General features: G+C 38.2%; 1 protein-coding gene across 1 annotated transcript; it reads right to left on the bottom strand.

Moving 5' to 3' along the window:
- Positions 1-281: 281 nt before the first annotated feature.
- On the bottom strand, positions 282-8141 carry LOC146567519 (uncharacterized). Its single transcript, XM_085287442.1, has 5 exons — positions 7684-8141; positions 4732-4857; positions 3334-3417; positions 2960-3082; positions 282-1184 (listed from the first exon to the last, which is right to left on the bottom strand). The coding sequence occupies exons 1-5, from the start codon at positions 7684-7686 to the stop codon at positions 1026-1028; spliced, it is 495 nt and encodes a 164-aa protein (XP_085143568.1). The 5' UTR covers positions 7687-8141; the 3' UTR covers positions 282-1025.
- Between the last annotated feature and the right edge of the window lie 7912 nt (positions 8142-16053).

The raw sequence follows: 16053 nt of genomic DNA, 5'->3' as shown, positions 1-16053 counted from the left end.
TAAATATACAGTTTAAAGACAGAAGTTAGCTACATAACAACATAATGTTATGTAGTACATAATGTATGCTACATGACGGGAAACAAATAGCTGCTGTGCTGAAAATAGCTGCAAAATGTAGCAAAGGTTGCATGCTTATATTTTCTATAATTGTGTAAAAAGGGAAAAAAGTTTTTAGGTAGATAACATTAATCAGAGCACCAACTGATTGTGACAGTAAAAGCTCGTACTGTAGCTATATCCCAGGATAGGAAAAAAAAGGTCTGTGACCTGAGCTTAAATAACTGTGGCAAAGCATGCTTTTAATATATAAATCATTGTCAATGAGTAATCAACACAGTGTCATCTCAGACCGTACCTTGACACACAGCCTAAAACAACTCCCCGGACAGGAAAATTAAAAACAAAAATTGAGGAGCTTTAGATAACCAAGATAAAAAAGATCTGCCAGGGCTAGTTATTCCAATCCAAAGTGAAAGCAAAACTATATCTGAGCACCTTAATATTTCCTAGTCATGCTTCAGCAGCCACTACTAAGTGCAAGTTAATGTCGTAGCAAGTGCTTCGAAAACAAAGTTCAGTTTAAGCACCTTTAAAGTTAATCATATCCACTTTTTATAGCTAAACACAACTTCAGCTATTAAAACGCTTTGCTGTGATAATAAAAAAAGAAAACATGCACCTTAAACTGTTTGTAGTCCACATGATGCTGCATAAAAGGTTGTATATGCAGCTGGTCCTTAGTGCGTGGGAAATCAGGATATTAGGAAGACTTAGGAATTTCATTTCCGCTTGACTGAATATTTTGCTTCTGTGTGGCTGGGAAACTTATCTGAAGAGTCAGTAGTCATACAACACCTGAAACAGCTGCTACAGAAATATACTGGTACTTGACAGGAAAGCCTAAATGAAGTGGAAGCTCCTCCTCGCATAATCCACCGAAGCAATGCATACTGCAGAGGAACTGACAGCGCATGCAAGTTTTGAGCTTCATGCTGTGATTGAGTTTGGATTCAGGTATCCATTTATAGAGAGTTTAGCATCTGGTAGCATTCAGTCATGGCGGAAAGAATTGCCTTGGCTTTGCACAGTTTTTTAGTCTGCTTTCTGTTTTTCGTCCCCTCGTTCCTCCTTCGTCTTGTTGCTCCCCTTCTCCTCTTTAAACTCTCAGTGGGCATTTTGATCTAGTCAGTAAAACACAGACACATGCTAATTATTGTTGAGTCAAGTGGATAAAGGTAAGGAATTAGCATTACAATGATAAATTATGAAGGCATTCTTAGCAAATATGTACTGTCACAGCAACGTAGCCTGCACGTTATTGAGGACTATTTATCCCTTATTGTGAACTGAAACACACCAACTTAACTCTTTGCACAGAAAACTGAAGCGTAGATTACAATCACCATACAATGCCACAGTATGTATGTGAGGTTTACTCAAAGCACATCAGTCACAACATTACGAACACCTACATAGGTCTCCCTCACTTCTAAGGCAGCTCTATCACGGAGATGATTTCACAAATCCTTTGAAGGCGTTTCATAGTATCAGACATCAAGATGATAACATCAGGTCCTTATAGTCCTGAAATGTGAGGCTCACTCATTTGGAAAAACTTTCAGTACGATTCTCAGTTGGAGTCACATCCAAGGGATTTGGAGCCCAAGTCAACATCTCGAAGATTTACTGTGGTATTCCTGTATTATTGTTGCCATGTTAAACTGTTTAGGCAAGTATTAAGTAACACCGGCTTAAATGCCAGGACCCAATGTTTCCACGTTTTGTGAGGTATATAACCACTGCATGCTGGGAACACTCCACAAGAGCTGCTGTGTGTGTGCCCGTTTCCCTGCTTCTGCATCATGAAGAACTGAGTGAAAAGTGGCTGATCTTTGCACAATGCAAGTTTGTTTAAAATAAATCAAATCAAATATGTCACAATGTGAGCCACTATGTTTAAGCATGAGCTTGTCTGGTCAGACTAGGTGCACTCTGCGAGTCCCCGGTTTGCTCTGCTGTGTGACTCAGACTTCAGCAATGAATCTGAATCATATAATCTGATTCTGATCCAACTATTAAAATTTAATTTGGGTGAACAACACGGTGCGTCACTGATCTAGAACTACTTGGGCTGTTTTTTCCCATGATAGTTTGTGTAAAAAACTTCTATAGCATTCTTTGAATTATCTCCCTCAGTAAGGTGAGGAGAGATTACCACAAGCATAACCAATGAGAGACCAATCTGCAGTTCCTGCCTCTTTCGAGTCTCTCCTACTCTTATACCCTGTTACCAGGTAAAGTAGTTTAAGAAACAAACAGTCTTCTGTTTGAATTAACTCTTAAAGCCGGGCAGCTTCATCACCTGTCAGTGAGTCATCCACTGTCTGGCAAGATAAAACGCTTCAGCCAGCCAACATTCCATTCCGTCAGTTGTCAATGTTAAATGTTGCATCTCAGTCAGAGAAACTGAAAGAAATACTTTCCTAAGCTGGTCACTTCCAAGGTTTAAAGTACAAACGTGAACTTAAACTGCATGTTTCCACCAATCAGCTACAACATTTAGGCTGATGTCAGATGAAGTGAATAACTCATAGAGTGCAAAGCACTGCAATATGACTGCAATAGAAACAAAAATCATAGCAGTAATCTTCCCTACCAGAAAGAGTTTGAAAAATGGGCCAAATAGTCCAAGGTGTTGACTATCTAAGGCCAATCCAACTGAGCATTCATGTACAGAATAAACTTGATCCACAGAGGACCTACTTTGCAACCCAGAGCACCTCAGTGCCAGACACCCTCAGAGGACAGGTACACATACTGAATGGTAAGAGCTGTAACATGAGGCGAGATGAGGGCGACCTTCAAAATATCATGCAGGTGGTTTTAATAGTGTGGCTGGGTTAGGCTTGGGGTAAATTTCTTAACATCAGATAATGTGTAAAAAGTCAAGACTTACTGATTTCTCACGACAATGGCAACTCATCGAAATTTCGACGGACGTGATCAGTTGTAGAGTCATCTGGAGAAACGGTAAACTCCGCATTTTGCAGGTTAGGTTATGTAAGGTACGCACAGACGTCTGCAGAAGAGAGGTGAGACCTTTTAAACTTAACAATGAACTCTATGCAGTACAAACAGCGACTACAAAATCTGAAATGATTATTAAGCTGCATAGCTAAACACCTGGGTCCAGCTACGATTATGATTATGGTAATGCAATGCCTGACTGTTTAGAGCAGTGGTGAACAGGTGCATGTTAAAAAGGGCTACCTTCTAAATGTATCATCATTATGCATTTTATCTGATAGATACAGAATAATTATGACTCACTGCGTTGCCTGGTGTGCAGTTGCGTAGCTTGTGTGAGAATACTGAACAGTCTGAGTTTTGCAGCAAGCTTGTGATTTCTTCTGTCTTGAATGAACAAAACATGAAGTAGTCAATGTTAGTCATACCACTAAAGATTGTTCAAACATTCAAAAAGCAACTAGTGTTTTTTGTTATTTTTCAGAATGTTGGAAGGACATATTGCTTTCAATATTTTTGGTGGTGTCCATAGATAGAAGAGAAAAATGTTGATGCTGAGCAATATTTCTTCCGATCAAAACCTTACAACAACTAAAGGCAACCCCCCCCCCCCAAACTTTGCTTAATTGTAAATACTGAGGTTTCTTTCTGTTAAAAGGAATTGCTTTACTTCCCACTGTCGCCGAGTGCTTGCTTTCAAGGGGTGTCTGATTGTTGGGGTTTTCTATTATTGTAACAGAGAGGCAACTGTAGTTGTGGGTTTGCACTGTGTCTATATATATATATATATATATATATATATATATATATATATAAATAAAAACACCCAGCACGCCCCTGCGGGCGGTTTATCCTTCAAGCTCGGGTCCTCTACCAGAGGCCTGGGAGCTTGAGGCTATATATATATATATATATATATATATATATATATGTATGTGTGTGTGTAAATACTGTAATATACTGTAAATAGTAGGTAGTTACAGTAAATGGCAGTTATTTACAGTGCATATCTGTAGTAACCTTGCACTGTATGAAAAGAAGTTTCCAGAGACCACTTGTTAGATTTATAGACTGACAGGAAGTGTGAGCTGGCTTAAACGTGTATTTTTAATTGCACAGCTGACCTTAAAATAGCATGTGAGTGACTCTTTCTAACTTCATGTTTCACGCCAAACACGCAAACCAGCTTCTTTTCCTTGTTTTGCCTTAGTTTCCTTCTCCCTGTACAGCTGCCTCCAGATATTTCTTGCCAGTACTTAAAAAGGATTAGGTGAAAGTCCAACATCTGATGCCAAATATTAGGTTGCAGCTCCTTTTGCACCATTCCCACCTCCAGTGTCTAAATTTTTTGCTGTAACCTGGCTGCTTCCTATTACACTTTTTCCATCTCGTCCTTGGTGATCATATGTCACATATACACCTATATGATTTTTGTACAGTTAATATGATCTATACTGAAATCCTGGGATACATCAATCCATCTGTATTAGAGGAGAATTAGCCTTTGAGCTGTAACTGAGATTTAATGCTTTTTTCTTAGATTACAACAAAGACCTTTAGCCCAGCTGATATATATCTGTATACATACAGAGTCACAACTGAGCACACAATGTTTGGGGTTAAGCAGCGTGTCTACATGGTAAGTTCAAATAGTTATCTAAAACAAACTTGGCATAAAAATAGAATCAGTGTCTTACTTACTGTCCTCTGCAGTTCCGTTTGAATGATGGTGATATAATCACTTCTGATGTTATCAAGTTGTACACTACCACAGGACAGAGAGAGAGGTAGAAGAAGGAGAACAAGGAAACTGATGCAAAAAAGAGGCTTAAGGTTTAGGGTCAGAGTGTGGGGGATATAGGGAGAGAAAGAGTGAGACAGAAACATAGCGGTCAGCCAAAAAAATCTAAAACATATTTGCATAAAAAGCATTTTAAACAACCAGCTGTGCCCTCCTCTGTGAAATGCACAGGTGACTTTCAAATCTGGAAAGACTGCACATCGTGAGTTATGCACAAGAAAAACAATGCATGCTGCTGATTACTTAACCCGATATGTCTCGACTATGTGTAGGAGACAGAAGAGTTACATTTTTTTTTTCCAAATGAGGTTGAAGATACGTTGCACTACATGTGTAGCAATAGGGTTTCTAATCAAGTATATGTGGGTGCATGACAATGTCCCTTTGATCACAGAAGAGCGATTACTACTGTTAGGATTAATGATTAAAAAGGTAACGAGTTCTTTTATAGTCGAATTAGATTTGTGTGTGTCACGGATGGAATCTTTCGCTGAATTTCGTAAAACATGTCCCGCCTGTTAGTGTTTTATGAGCAAATCTTAATCTCTCCAGATTTAAGTATATTTACCAAAGTGTCACATTAAACGTAATGAGCTAAAATGACACAGTCTTAAATGAAGCCTTGAGGAGTTTGTAACACTGACACTCGGTGGCAGAAGTTTTCTCATGGATTAAGTATTTCTTCAAAACAGGTTTCTGTTGTTTTCGGACAGAGTTCAGTTCAGTTCCGAAATTTGTGGCCAACCCTTCCAGCAATGAATGAAATGCTGAAATGTTCATTCAGTCTTGACATTTTAACAGCAAATGAGGAACCTCCGTCACACTTGACAATAAATTACATTTAGGACAATTTGGTTCCCAGGCACCACGATTTAGTGTCTCCAAAGCTGAGATCATTCTTATTCTGCTTACAGCTCTGGTTGCATGATAGACCAAGAAAATACTATATACATTTTTCAGTTCATACTAATGCACCTAACATTTTTAAACCACAGCCAAACACTGCAAAAAAAGCAAAAGCAATGATCAAATAATTGTCATAATGTTACACATAAACCTACTACACAGAGTTGCAAGTAAAGATTTGTGAACCTGTTGAATTACCAGCATTACTTAATGAAATATTTCTAAAATTTGATCTATTTAATTATAACATTCCTATGCTTCTGGTCATAGAACTTTGTCGATATTTCCACCTGTAAAATTTCTTTGTACTATTTTGAGATCTCTTCAGGGAGTACAAGCCACTGAGACCCTGAAGTAGAAAAGCAACCCTAAAACATGATGGTCCCTCCACCGTGCTTCACAACTCAGATGAGGCTTTGCTCCAAGTGTAGCGCTGGGATTTTAGCTTCAGTTTCACCTCAGAGGTGAGCCGTAGAAGTAGTAAGGAAATAGCACTAGCATTTCTCTCACACGTGAACACATGCTTTAGCAAATTGTAAAGATTTCTGCACGTCTTCTACTATTGCCCTTGTGTTTTAGTTCACCTGTTCAGGATTGTAGATCATTTTCTTGAAATGATCCTTTCAAGTAGTAACAAATCATGAATTTTCTGTATTTTACAGGTAATTTATTTTTACTGTTGAAACGCAGGACTTTAAAAACCTTTGAGACATTTTTCATCTTTTTGCATCTTTTCAATGCAGTTCCTCAAAGGTCCTGTGAATGGTGACACACCAATAGTTTTTCAGAAGAGCCACACTGACATTATAGACTTTGTATCCCTCGATTAATAGGGAGGGGCACCTCCACAACTATGCTCCAAATCTTATCTCCTTGACTGGAATAACTATGACGAAGTACCTTTAGAAGCAGCCATGAGTGGACACAAAAAGTTTCTTTATTTCCCATTTAGTCAGAGACTTTGACGATGATCCAACTACATTTTACAAGTCACGAAAGCAAAACTCCTGGTAATTCCAGTAGGTTCACAGAAGTTTTTCCTCGAACTGAAATATTGATAGTACATTGACGCAAGCGCAATTCTGAGTTACTGTGACTGTACTCAAAAGTTTTCATTCAACACTACTTTAAACTTCCCTCGATTTCAGAGAGGAGTTTGCACATTTTACTTGACTATACATGTCTATGTACTTTTTTTTTTTTTTAAAGAAAACAAATCATGTTAATGCTATTTAATACAATGCAAAGCAACTGCTCCACATACTATTAAGAAGTTAGAAATTGACACACTTTTAACTAACCAAACAATTAAAATGAGCAGGTACTAGTCAAGTACTGAACTCCACACTCTATTCAGTAGGATCACTTTACTTTTTTAGTCACCTGTACTCTAACTGAAATCTTGTTTTTGACTTGGGTTCTAGCGCAGTCAATGTGTTCTTTCTGTATGGAGTTTATTAACATATGTATAGGTTTGCGCGTGTTTATACGAATGCATGATTTGGTATCTTACTGAACTTAAACTTGAGTGGGATTTCAAGAAGTCTTTCATTAATCTACCAATTCCTGTAAGCCATGAGCTAATTCCCGTAAATCCTATTTCTATTTCAGTTTCCTTATTACTGGCACATGGGAAGTTATTAGCACGGAATTCCCCTATGTGGAAAACTCTGAAGTCTCTAAACAGTAAATGCGCCAGTCGCTCGTCGGAGAAGGCAGTGAGACGGATGCGCGTGTAGTCAGCTCCCGGTAAGTTTCGAATACGCTAGACTACGCTGCTTTACCTGGTACTGGCTTTGCATGTTTGCATTTTCATTCATGCATTAACACTGACCTGATATCAGCGCTAACTTGTCACCGATTTAATGGTTTTAAGTGAGTTTAATTCAGTGCGTCACCATTGTAGGCCATTTGCGTGTACCTAAGTGGCATGCTTTATTACTTACCATTGGTCATTCTTCATTCATATTCACCTCGGGCTAATGTTGGAAGCGGGCAGTATCGAGTGCGTCTTCATTGCTGCTGAAATTCTTCAAAGTTATGGCTTTACAGTTTGAAACTATACGTGTTCGTCCTCCCTCTATTCCCGCGGTTCTTGTGGCTTTTGAGCGAAGGAATCACGCAGGAATCACGTCCTGCCTTACGCAGCATGTGACATTACTTCCGTCCTCGCTAAGGTTTCACTTTACTTCAACATAAATTAACGTGTAAAAAAAAAAAAAAAAAGATTCAACCTCGAAATAGCAAAATGTACGCTGACGCCAAAGGTTGCTGTGACAGAGTGGAGGTAAAGAGTGCAGGATGCGTGCACGTTGTTTAGCTCATGCTGTGGGCAGGCTTTCATGTTTTCGTGAAACTGCCAAATATAGCTCCAAGCTGATGGACCTAATATTTAATCTGGCAAATCCGAGTAGTGCACGCTATCAGTAATTTGCCCTCCTTATTTCTTGCGTCTATGGCATGTTAGTCATTACCTTCTGTACCCAAATGTCACACGTGTTCATCTTTAAACGTTTCCACTTTGTCCATTCATTCACTCATGTACTATGAAAGCACTATGCAGAAAATGTTACAGAGAAGAATCTGCTGTGTCACAAATGTTCCCAGAGGCTATATGCGCGTTGATTTTCATGGTCGACTACTTTTTAAATGTATCTATTAAAAGTATCTACAGTAGTTATGCTACCTCCCTACATAATTCTCAGTGTAGTCAATTACAAGTGAACTTTCTGGAACAGACATTTCCCTTTTTGCTAAAGTCAAAACTATATTTTCTTTTTTCCCATTTCTCTCTCTTTTTTTAAACTTAATATGCTTTTAGAGCTTTCAAATGCACATCCAGTCCATTATAACCTATATGGACATACCGCATAATGCATGTGAATAGATTGATTTTGCAAAAAGACAGAGAAGATAGGCATAGTATTGTCAAACAATTATTCTCCTACCCTTCAAGCCTGCGTGGCCAAGAAGTAGAAGACTATAAATACGATCTGTGAAAAGCAGATATTAAAGGTACTGTCATGGATTTCCCCAAAAATATACTGTCAGGATTAAAGATTTGGTAAGGCCACGTGACACACAGCAGTTCTGAATAAGCTAAATAATAAAAAACAAAAGCACATTTTGCCATATGCACCCCAATATATAATCCACCTGAGATGCTTTGTTCCATTGTAAACAGGTGGGAGTGGGCAACAGCTGAGGCTCAAAATGGATTTACCACACAAAACAATTTTAACACAGAACTTGTTTAAACTCGTTGGGGGGTAGCATCTTTCACTCTGTCTAAGATTAGATCTCTGCAATGATGATTTATTTTTTTCTAATGCAGCCAGGTCAAAGGTTAACTCTGTAATATGTAGCATTTCAGGTCACGCACCCAACTTATTCGGAATTGTTGCAAACAAATCTCTTTATATAACAAAGCATGGCAAAAACTGTGGGAAAAAACTACTTGCACAATCGATTCCCACAGTTTTGTTTTGTGTTTTTTGCTGCAACCTTAACAATGCTCCACTTCCTAACCAGTTGGGTTTGGTTTGTTGAGTTTTTTGTTTTTTTTTGTTTTTGTTTTGTTTTTTTTAAGGATGAATTGCAGAAACACTTAAAAGAAAAAGGACTGAATTTCTTGCAAACTCTTTCACTTGACTCTATTTTGACAGTGGCGCTGCCTGTTACCAGTAAGAGTTTATCTAGCCCCAGTAATAGTGTTTTTCTGGCTTTTTTAAAGTAAAGGAAAATATGTGTGGGTGCACGTGTCTGCTACAGTGGTGGAATTGACACTAATTAAAGACATCCATCAGATTATGACAGTGTTGCCAGGCAGCAATGCATCGTGGGACCTCACCAGTGCATCCAAGACAGCAATCAAAGACGCTGATGATGTTCCGCAGCAAGATTCATCTTGTTTCTGTTGATTCACTGACAAACTATGTGTGGGATAAACCGAGACACACAATGTCATATGTTTTTAAATCATTACGTTTCCGTCAATAAAGTTGCTTAAAGTCGTCGCCTGCAGTCAGCTGCAAGTCGAAGCGTTTCATTTTACGAATCCTTCATTTACATTAAGGTTGCACATCAAGCACTGCAGCAAGTGCATTAAGGACTTCGGGTGTTTGTTGTGGCTACAATGACGTTCTTACTGCTTGAGGAATGCAGTCAAGTATTTCATGCATGCTGGACAGGATTTATTTACTGTCCTTTTAGACACCTGCACCCAACTAGACCAAATCACTTCCTTCTTACGGGAAATTGTTTACTGGTAAAATGGAAAAAAGCTAATCAAGCATGATTCAGGCCTTCTAGGATCTTGGAGCAAAGATAAAGCTGTCTTAGAAAAATACAAAGGTGGCAGCTTTTGTGAGTAAATCATAGTGTGAGAATAAGAAAAGAGTTATATAAATGTTAAAGAAAATACTCCTCAGGATTAGCGAGTTTTACTTTAAAAAAAATTTTTTTTGCAATTAGTTTTTCAGGCTGATGTCTTAGAGTACAATGAAAAATATCAACAAGCGTAGTGGGGGAGTTTCAAAGTGTTGCACTCAAGGCCTTTGCAAAAAAAGTGCATAAAATGCAAGATCTTGTTCTTACAATACTGCATGTGGCTTAATGTGCTTAAAGTGTGCTGTTGAAATCTGCCTTGTAAAAAGGGGTAGGTTAGTCACTAGAAGTAATTAATCACGTTCTTCTTAAAAAAATATTTCCACACCTGTCAGATCTGCGGGGAGATAGTGGCTTTTTCTCTGTGTTGTCGTTTACCTGATTTGGATCATCAAAGGTCCACACCAGTGTTTTTGCTTGTTTTAGCTCACTTCACAGCATGCACTGTATGCTGACCTTGATAGATTTGCTTTATTGTACGATATGCATATTTTTGGCATCACATCACTGAAGTATAAAGCGTCCGTGGGAAAGCTAAGGGAACACTGTGATCCTTTTGCTGAAGTTCACGTGTGGCCTTGCCCAGATGAAAGAATGGATGTGTCACACACTGTCAGTCACCAAACAGAAACCAAGGTGGAGTAAGGAACGTTGCATTCTCCATGTTTAGGTAAATAAAATTTTCAATTTTTATTCAGCATTGTTAGCAAACATAAGGCTTAAGGTAAACTCTGAGTCTGGTAGTTAGATTGTTGCTTTATTATTTTCTTGTCAGATTTTGGGGATCATTTTGGTTGTGTTTCCTCTTTAATTGTAACGCATATTTTTAAAAATGCAATAAGGCTGCATGCTAATTGGACCTAATGCTTTTGCTTTTGTCTCTCATGACGTGTACATGCGAATATTACGTGACCTGTTGCATGCAATCTTATCTAGTCATTCTGTGTTTATGCCGCTATCTCCGTCTGACAACTATTGATGAATTGCTGCAGTTACTGCACCATTAAACAAATTTAATGTAAACATCAGAGTCATTTATTCCATTTTGCTCTTTATTGCAGTCTCAGTCTCTTTTTGCATGCATACCCGCATGTACTGTGGCCAGTTTTCACAGTGAAAGACTGACATGAGGGTGTGACTTTCACACACATCCTGGAATACACGGTTGCTTAATATTCCTAAATGAAAACGGATTACTGACAGCATTTCTTGTAAAACTGTGTCGCAACACATTTTATGAATGAAAGTGCAGACAGACTATAGAGTTGTGATTTTTTCTTTTTTTAAAAAAAGAAAAGGAAAAAAAAGAAGAGAGAACTAAAAACAGGAACTTGGTTTAACTTGTCTGAAAGACTCATCTTGTGGGGTTTTCTGTTACCGTATGCTACATTTTTACATCCTCCGTTTTAGGGAAGTTCTTTGATTATAGCACTCTCACTAACCGAGGCAACTCTTTGCTTCTTCAGTTCTCCAGCAAAACAGTAACAAGAAAAAACACGAGTTAGAATTCTAGGGCCATTATTTTACAGATTACATGAAAGTGTAATGCATTTGTGTAGAGTTTATGTGTCACTTGTAAAGAGTGCAGAGAGTGCTAGAAATGTGTGACATGACAATGAACACGCATGTTAAAACCGGTTCCAGCTGCCTTCACATGGGTAATAAATTAAAATCATAATTAATAGAAAGTGTCTTACTTTTAGCTGCACATCAAACAGCTCGCTGTGCATGTGTCAGGATTATTTAGGTTTATTGTAGCCCTATACATATAAACAAGGTTAAGGTAATATGTGTGGAACTTTTTAGTATTTCATATTATATTCATTTTACAAAACTCAAATTATTATTGTTGTTGTTGTTGTTGTTATTTTAATAATTTTAAAAGTATATTCACAAATATTGCCGTGAATATTACTCAGTCTTTTGTTAGAAGTAAATAGAGACATGTTGGCATATTTCTTTCTTTTTTTCATTTTATTAATGCTCCCATCTACATTTTAGACATACAGATGGGAAATATGTCTCGGTTCTGATTCACCTCTCGGACTCTCTTCCTTTCTCTCCTTTTTCTAGCCTTCTTTGTTTGTGTCTGTTATGATCAGTATTACTGTAGGTGGACTGCTACTGTTGCTACTTCTGGACTCGCCCTGTGGTCTCAGCAGGCAGACAAGAATTTTTGGCACGACATCCTGGGTTGTGGCCACTTGTCCCCTGAAACCTCTGTCATAGTTTTCAGCAATACTGACATCCTGCTTCTTTTAATGCATTACTTGCTCAGTAGGAAGAGAAGAAAACAAAAGCCCTCCACGGGAAAACAGTGTACAGGTAACATGCAGAGGGTGCTAGTTGGATTCTGGTTACCTGACCTGGTCCTGCCAGGCCTGCACTCGCTGAGGCCTGTAATATGGAGAGATCAGATGGATTATCTGTTCTCTCTATATTGCAGTTTTTCATTAATGTAATGAATAAGTTGTTATTGATATCGTTGTTGTCATAGCAAAAATACCAGAAATACCACACACACCCAGACACACACTTGCAAACACACACACACACACACACACGTAAACAACTTCAGCTTAACAGCACAGCTGCATCCACAGTGGTTTAGTCTGTAGTTTTGTCAAAGTTCTTTTTTTTCTATGATCTATGTGCAGATTTGTTTCTCGTATGTATTTGATGCCACATGAGAATATTTCCTGATGATAGTGGTGGAGAGTCGATCCAAAATCCCTCACAGGTTTTCGGTTGTGTTCCAGACAAATCCAGTGACGTCACATCATTTTCATACTGGCAATGGGAGCGTTTACATCCAAGAGAACACCCGCATCAGGATAAAAGCATGCCTCCAAACTGCATAGCAGAGTCACTGAATCACCAGGCTTCAGATTTTCCTTTTATTTGTCACCTATCTTCAAACACTTGAGAGGGAGCAGCAAATGGGCTGAACAATACAATTAATGCTTGTGCACTACTTTAGACACGCCGCTGGCATCATCTCGGCCTGTTTACTTCCAACTTAAGTCTCATCTCTAAATTTCTTCACTTTAGTCCCCTCATCCTGCTTTCTTCACTTCTGCAGTGTGCTAAATACATGCTCCACCTCGGTCTTCAGGATCCCCTTCAGGTCCGTGTTCTTTCAGCTCTCAAGAGGCGGATGGGCAGGGACCAATCCGTGTCATCATCTTCTTAAGGAAGTCATTGCAGTTTTTTCGTAGCCGACTTCAAGAACGTGATGCCAAACTTGTCCTTCTCGTAACTCAGCACAGACTATGTGAGTTCTTTTCCAAGATCAGCAAGAAGAGGGCACGCTGTTTGGTTTTAGTTCCAATAAAGCTGTTTCCTTGTACCTCATAGTCCATTTGAATAAAACCTGTTTGTCTCTGAGCTTCCCGTGCATTAATAAAGTCAGGCATTGTTAAAACACTGTGTGGGTTTTTCTCTCCCAACAAATGCTGGTGGGTTACTTTGGTCACATTTTTGACCGAATAAAAGACAATAATGGCATTGGATACATGGTTTAAAATATGCCTGTTTGATGGTAACTGTGAGAGTCCACTGTAGGTGAAATGTATTTCAACACAGGGCAAATCAGCACTTCCTGCAACGAGTGGACTTTAACACACTTCGCGGGCATGCCAGGGACATGACTGTACACTGTGGCACGCCACCCAAAAAAAAGAAGAAAGAATTATGCAATGTTTTATGTAAAACATCTCTAGGGACACAACCATGGTAAATATTTTGCATGTAATTGACAAACTACTTCTAAGCCTCTGTTAACAGAGCCAGCATGACCTTTAAGCTGCAAACGTAATGCTTAAAGCAATGTCATTCCTTCAATCCACAGCTGGCCACTCAATCAGCCAATTTAATCCTCCAAAATATGAATCTGTTTAAATTTGCAACATTAACACGTGTCGTTATCTTTCACAAATCTATATCAGAGACGCAAACATTTGAATATGAATGGTTTTTAACTTATTTGGGTGACAAATAAGTTCACTGGCTCCACCTAGTGGTAAATCTTTAAACCTGCATTTCTGCGTTCCATTCGTGATCCTCTGGGAGCGGAAGTAAGAGGCAGAAGACAAACTGAACTCACCCTATTCACCTTGTTTTTGTTTTTTTATATATATATTTTTTAACTTCTCCAGCTTCACCAAAATCGGTTTCTGGTCTTTAAACAGACTGGTAAGCAGCAGGCAGAGATATTCAGAAGAATAAAGGCAAATCTTTTGCAATATGTAAGCGATTTTAGTGTTTAGCGTTTAAATTCCATTTTGGCTTACAGCATGGGATGATAGTGCAACTTAGTTTTGCCCATATGTGCAAGATGAAGACAACAAATTCAAAACGATTCCATATGGCGTTAGAGCGCATAAAGAACACACAAAAAAGAAAAGCATGCGAACAGGCATAGGAAGTGAAATATTAAAACATTTTGTGGTAACTTGACAAAAGTGGAACACATATGCAGACCAGTAGCTACAATAGAAAGTTGATCTATGCTTTTAATTAAACATAGACTTGACTGAAGTTCAGCAAATAAAGTTGTTAAAATATTAAAATGGATTGAAAAGAACAGAACAGTTTCCAGTATTGAATTTCCCAACTCTGCCTGTTTATGATGACACCAGCTGCTGTCTGGGAGAAATGTGGCTGTCTGCAGTGACGAGAGAACACCATCCTCCCTGTCTTTCTGACGTAGCTGCGAGATGAAGCTAATGAGAGGTGAGTCAGTGGCTGTGCTTGTTAATAATTTCAAAAAATCTTGCTCAGATGCTATTAACACCCCCCCCCCCCCCCCCCCACACACACACACACACACACACATACTGACAATAAATAAACAAAAAAATAGATATTTGGGATCGATATCCCGAGTCACCGTTTGGCCAAAATCCTTCACTTTGATTGACAATTAATTTAAAAAATAAAATAAAATAAAAGAGCACCTTACATGATGTCAGGCTTACCTGCATTTGTCATGGGGATGAATCTCAAACTGCATTTACTACTTACTTTCACTGAGCAATGTTGACTATTGCTCTGCCATCTGATTAAATTCAAATAAAAGAATTAAAGAAGTAAATGTGTCTGGTATTGGTAGATAAGCTCTTATTTGTAACTGCTTATTTGTCTTCAGGGGAAAAGTACAAGACATTTAAAAAAATAATAATCACAATAAATACATAATGATACTACTGCACAACAGATTGTCATTATATATATATATATATATATATATATATATATATATATATATATATATTTATTTTTATCTCACCACCAAAACAGCATCCTGACCCAAACATTACAGTCATTAAACTAATGTGGGTAGTTTAATTTCTTTGCACCTCTTCTGAAAAAAGGAACTTATGCCACAACTGTTGTTGAAGAAAAAATTGTATTTAATATAAAATATTATGAACTGGAGAGTTACGATACTGCCACACATTAAACTTATGCGATCTAAAATAAACTTATAATATGGAAATAAATGCAAAAGCCTTTACTTATGAATAGTGATGTGGTGGTATACATCTATTAATACAGTTTTGACATTTCAACACTGAAAAAGAAATTAGGATCACGTCGGCTAATTAGAGCTATTTCTCACAACTGACTTCTTAAACAGACAGAGAAAAAAAAAATCAAAAGAATGAAAGGAAGAAGGTGGAAGTTAATTAGAAGCCAGATAAAGAACAAAGATGAAATAAAAGGTTCAGTCCTCATCTCAGTCAATCCAGGACAATTAACTCATGATACAACTACACATCTGAGAAATACTCCGTTTTTTCTGGCGTTGGGAAACTTATACGACGCAACAGCAGGAAAGGAAAAGGGGACCGACGCGAGGTGATCATCATCATAACCCCCAAAGGGACCTGGTTGCCATGGAGCGTGTGTGTGCAGCAGCAGTGGGA

The sequence above is a fragment of the Mchenga conophoros genome, linkage group LG9, assembly GCF_057382185.1.
Source record: "Mchenga conophoros isolate Kocher_MC1m ecotype Shallow Benthic linkage group LG9, M_conophoros_male_GT1.1, whole genome shotgun sequence".
NCBI lineage: Eukaryota > Metazoa > Chordata > Actinopteri > Cichliformes > Cichlidae > Mchenga > Mchenga conophoros.
Note: the sequence above shows the minus strand (reverse complement) of the source record. Positions and strands in the feature narration are given on the sequence as shown.

Excerpts from the sequence above, each read along its gene's own strand:
- LOC146567519 (XM_085287442.1), bottom strand. Across the intron at positions 3,083-3,333 it reads ACTGCACACCAGGCAACGCA|ACGTCTGTGCGTACCTTACA; the intron begins GTGAGTCATAAT and ends TCTCTTCTGCAG. Across the intron at positions 1,185-2,959 it reads GCCATTGTCGTGAGAAATCA|ATCAAAATGCCCACTGAGAG; the intron begins GTAAGTCTTGAC and ends TTTACTGACTAG.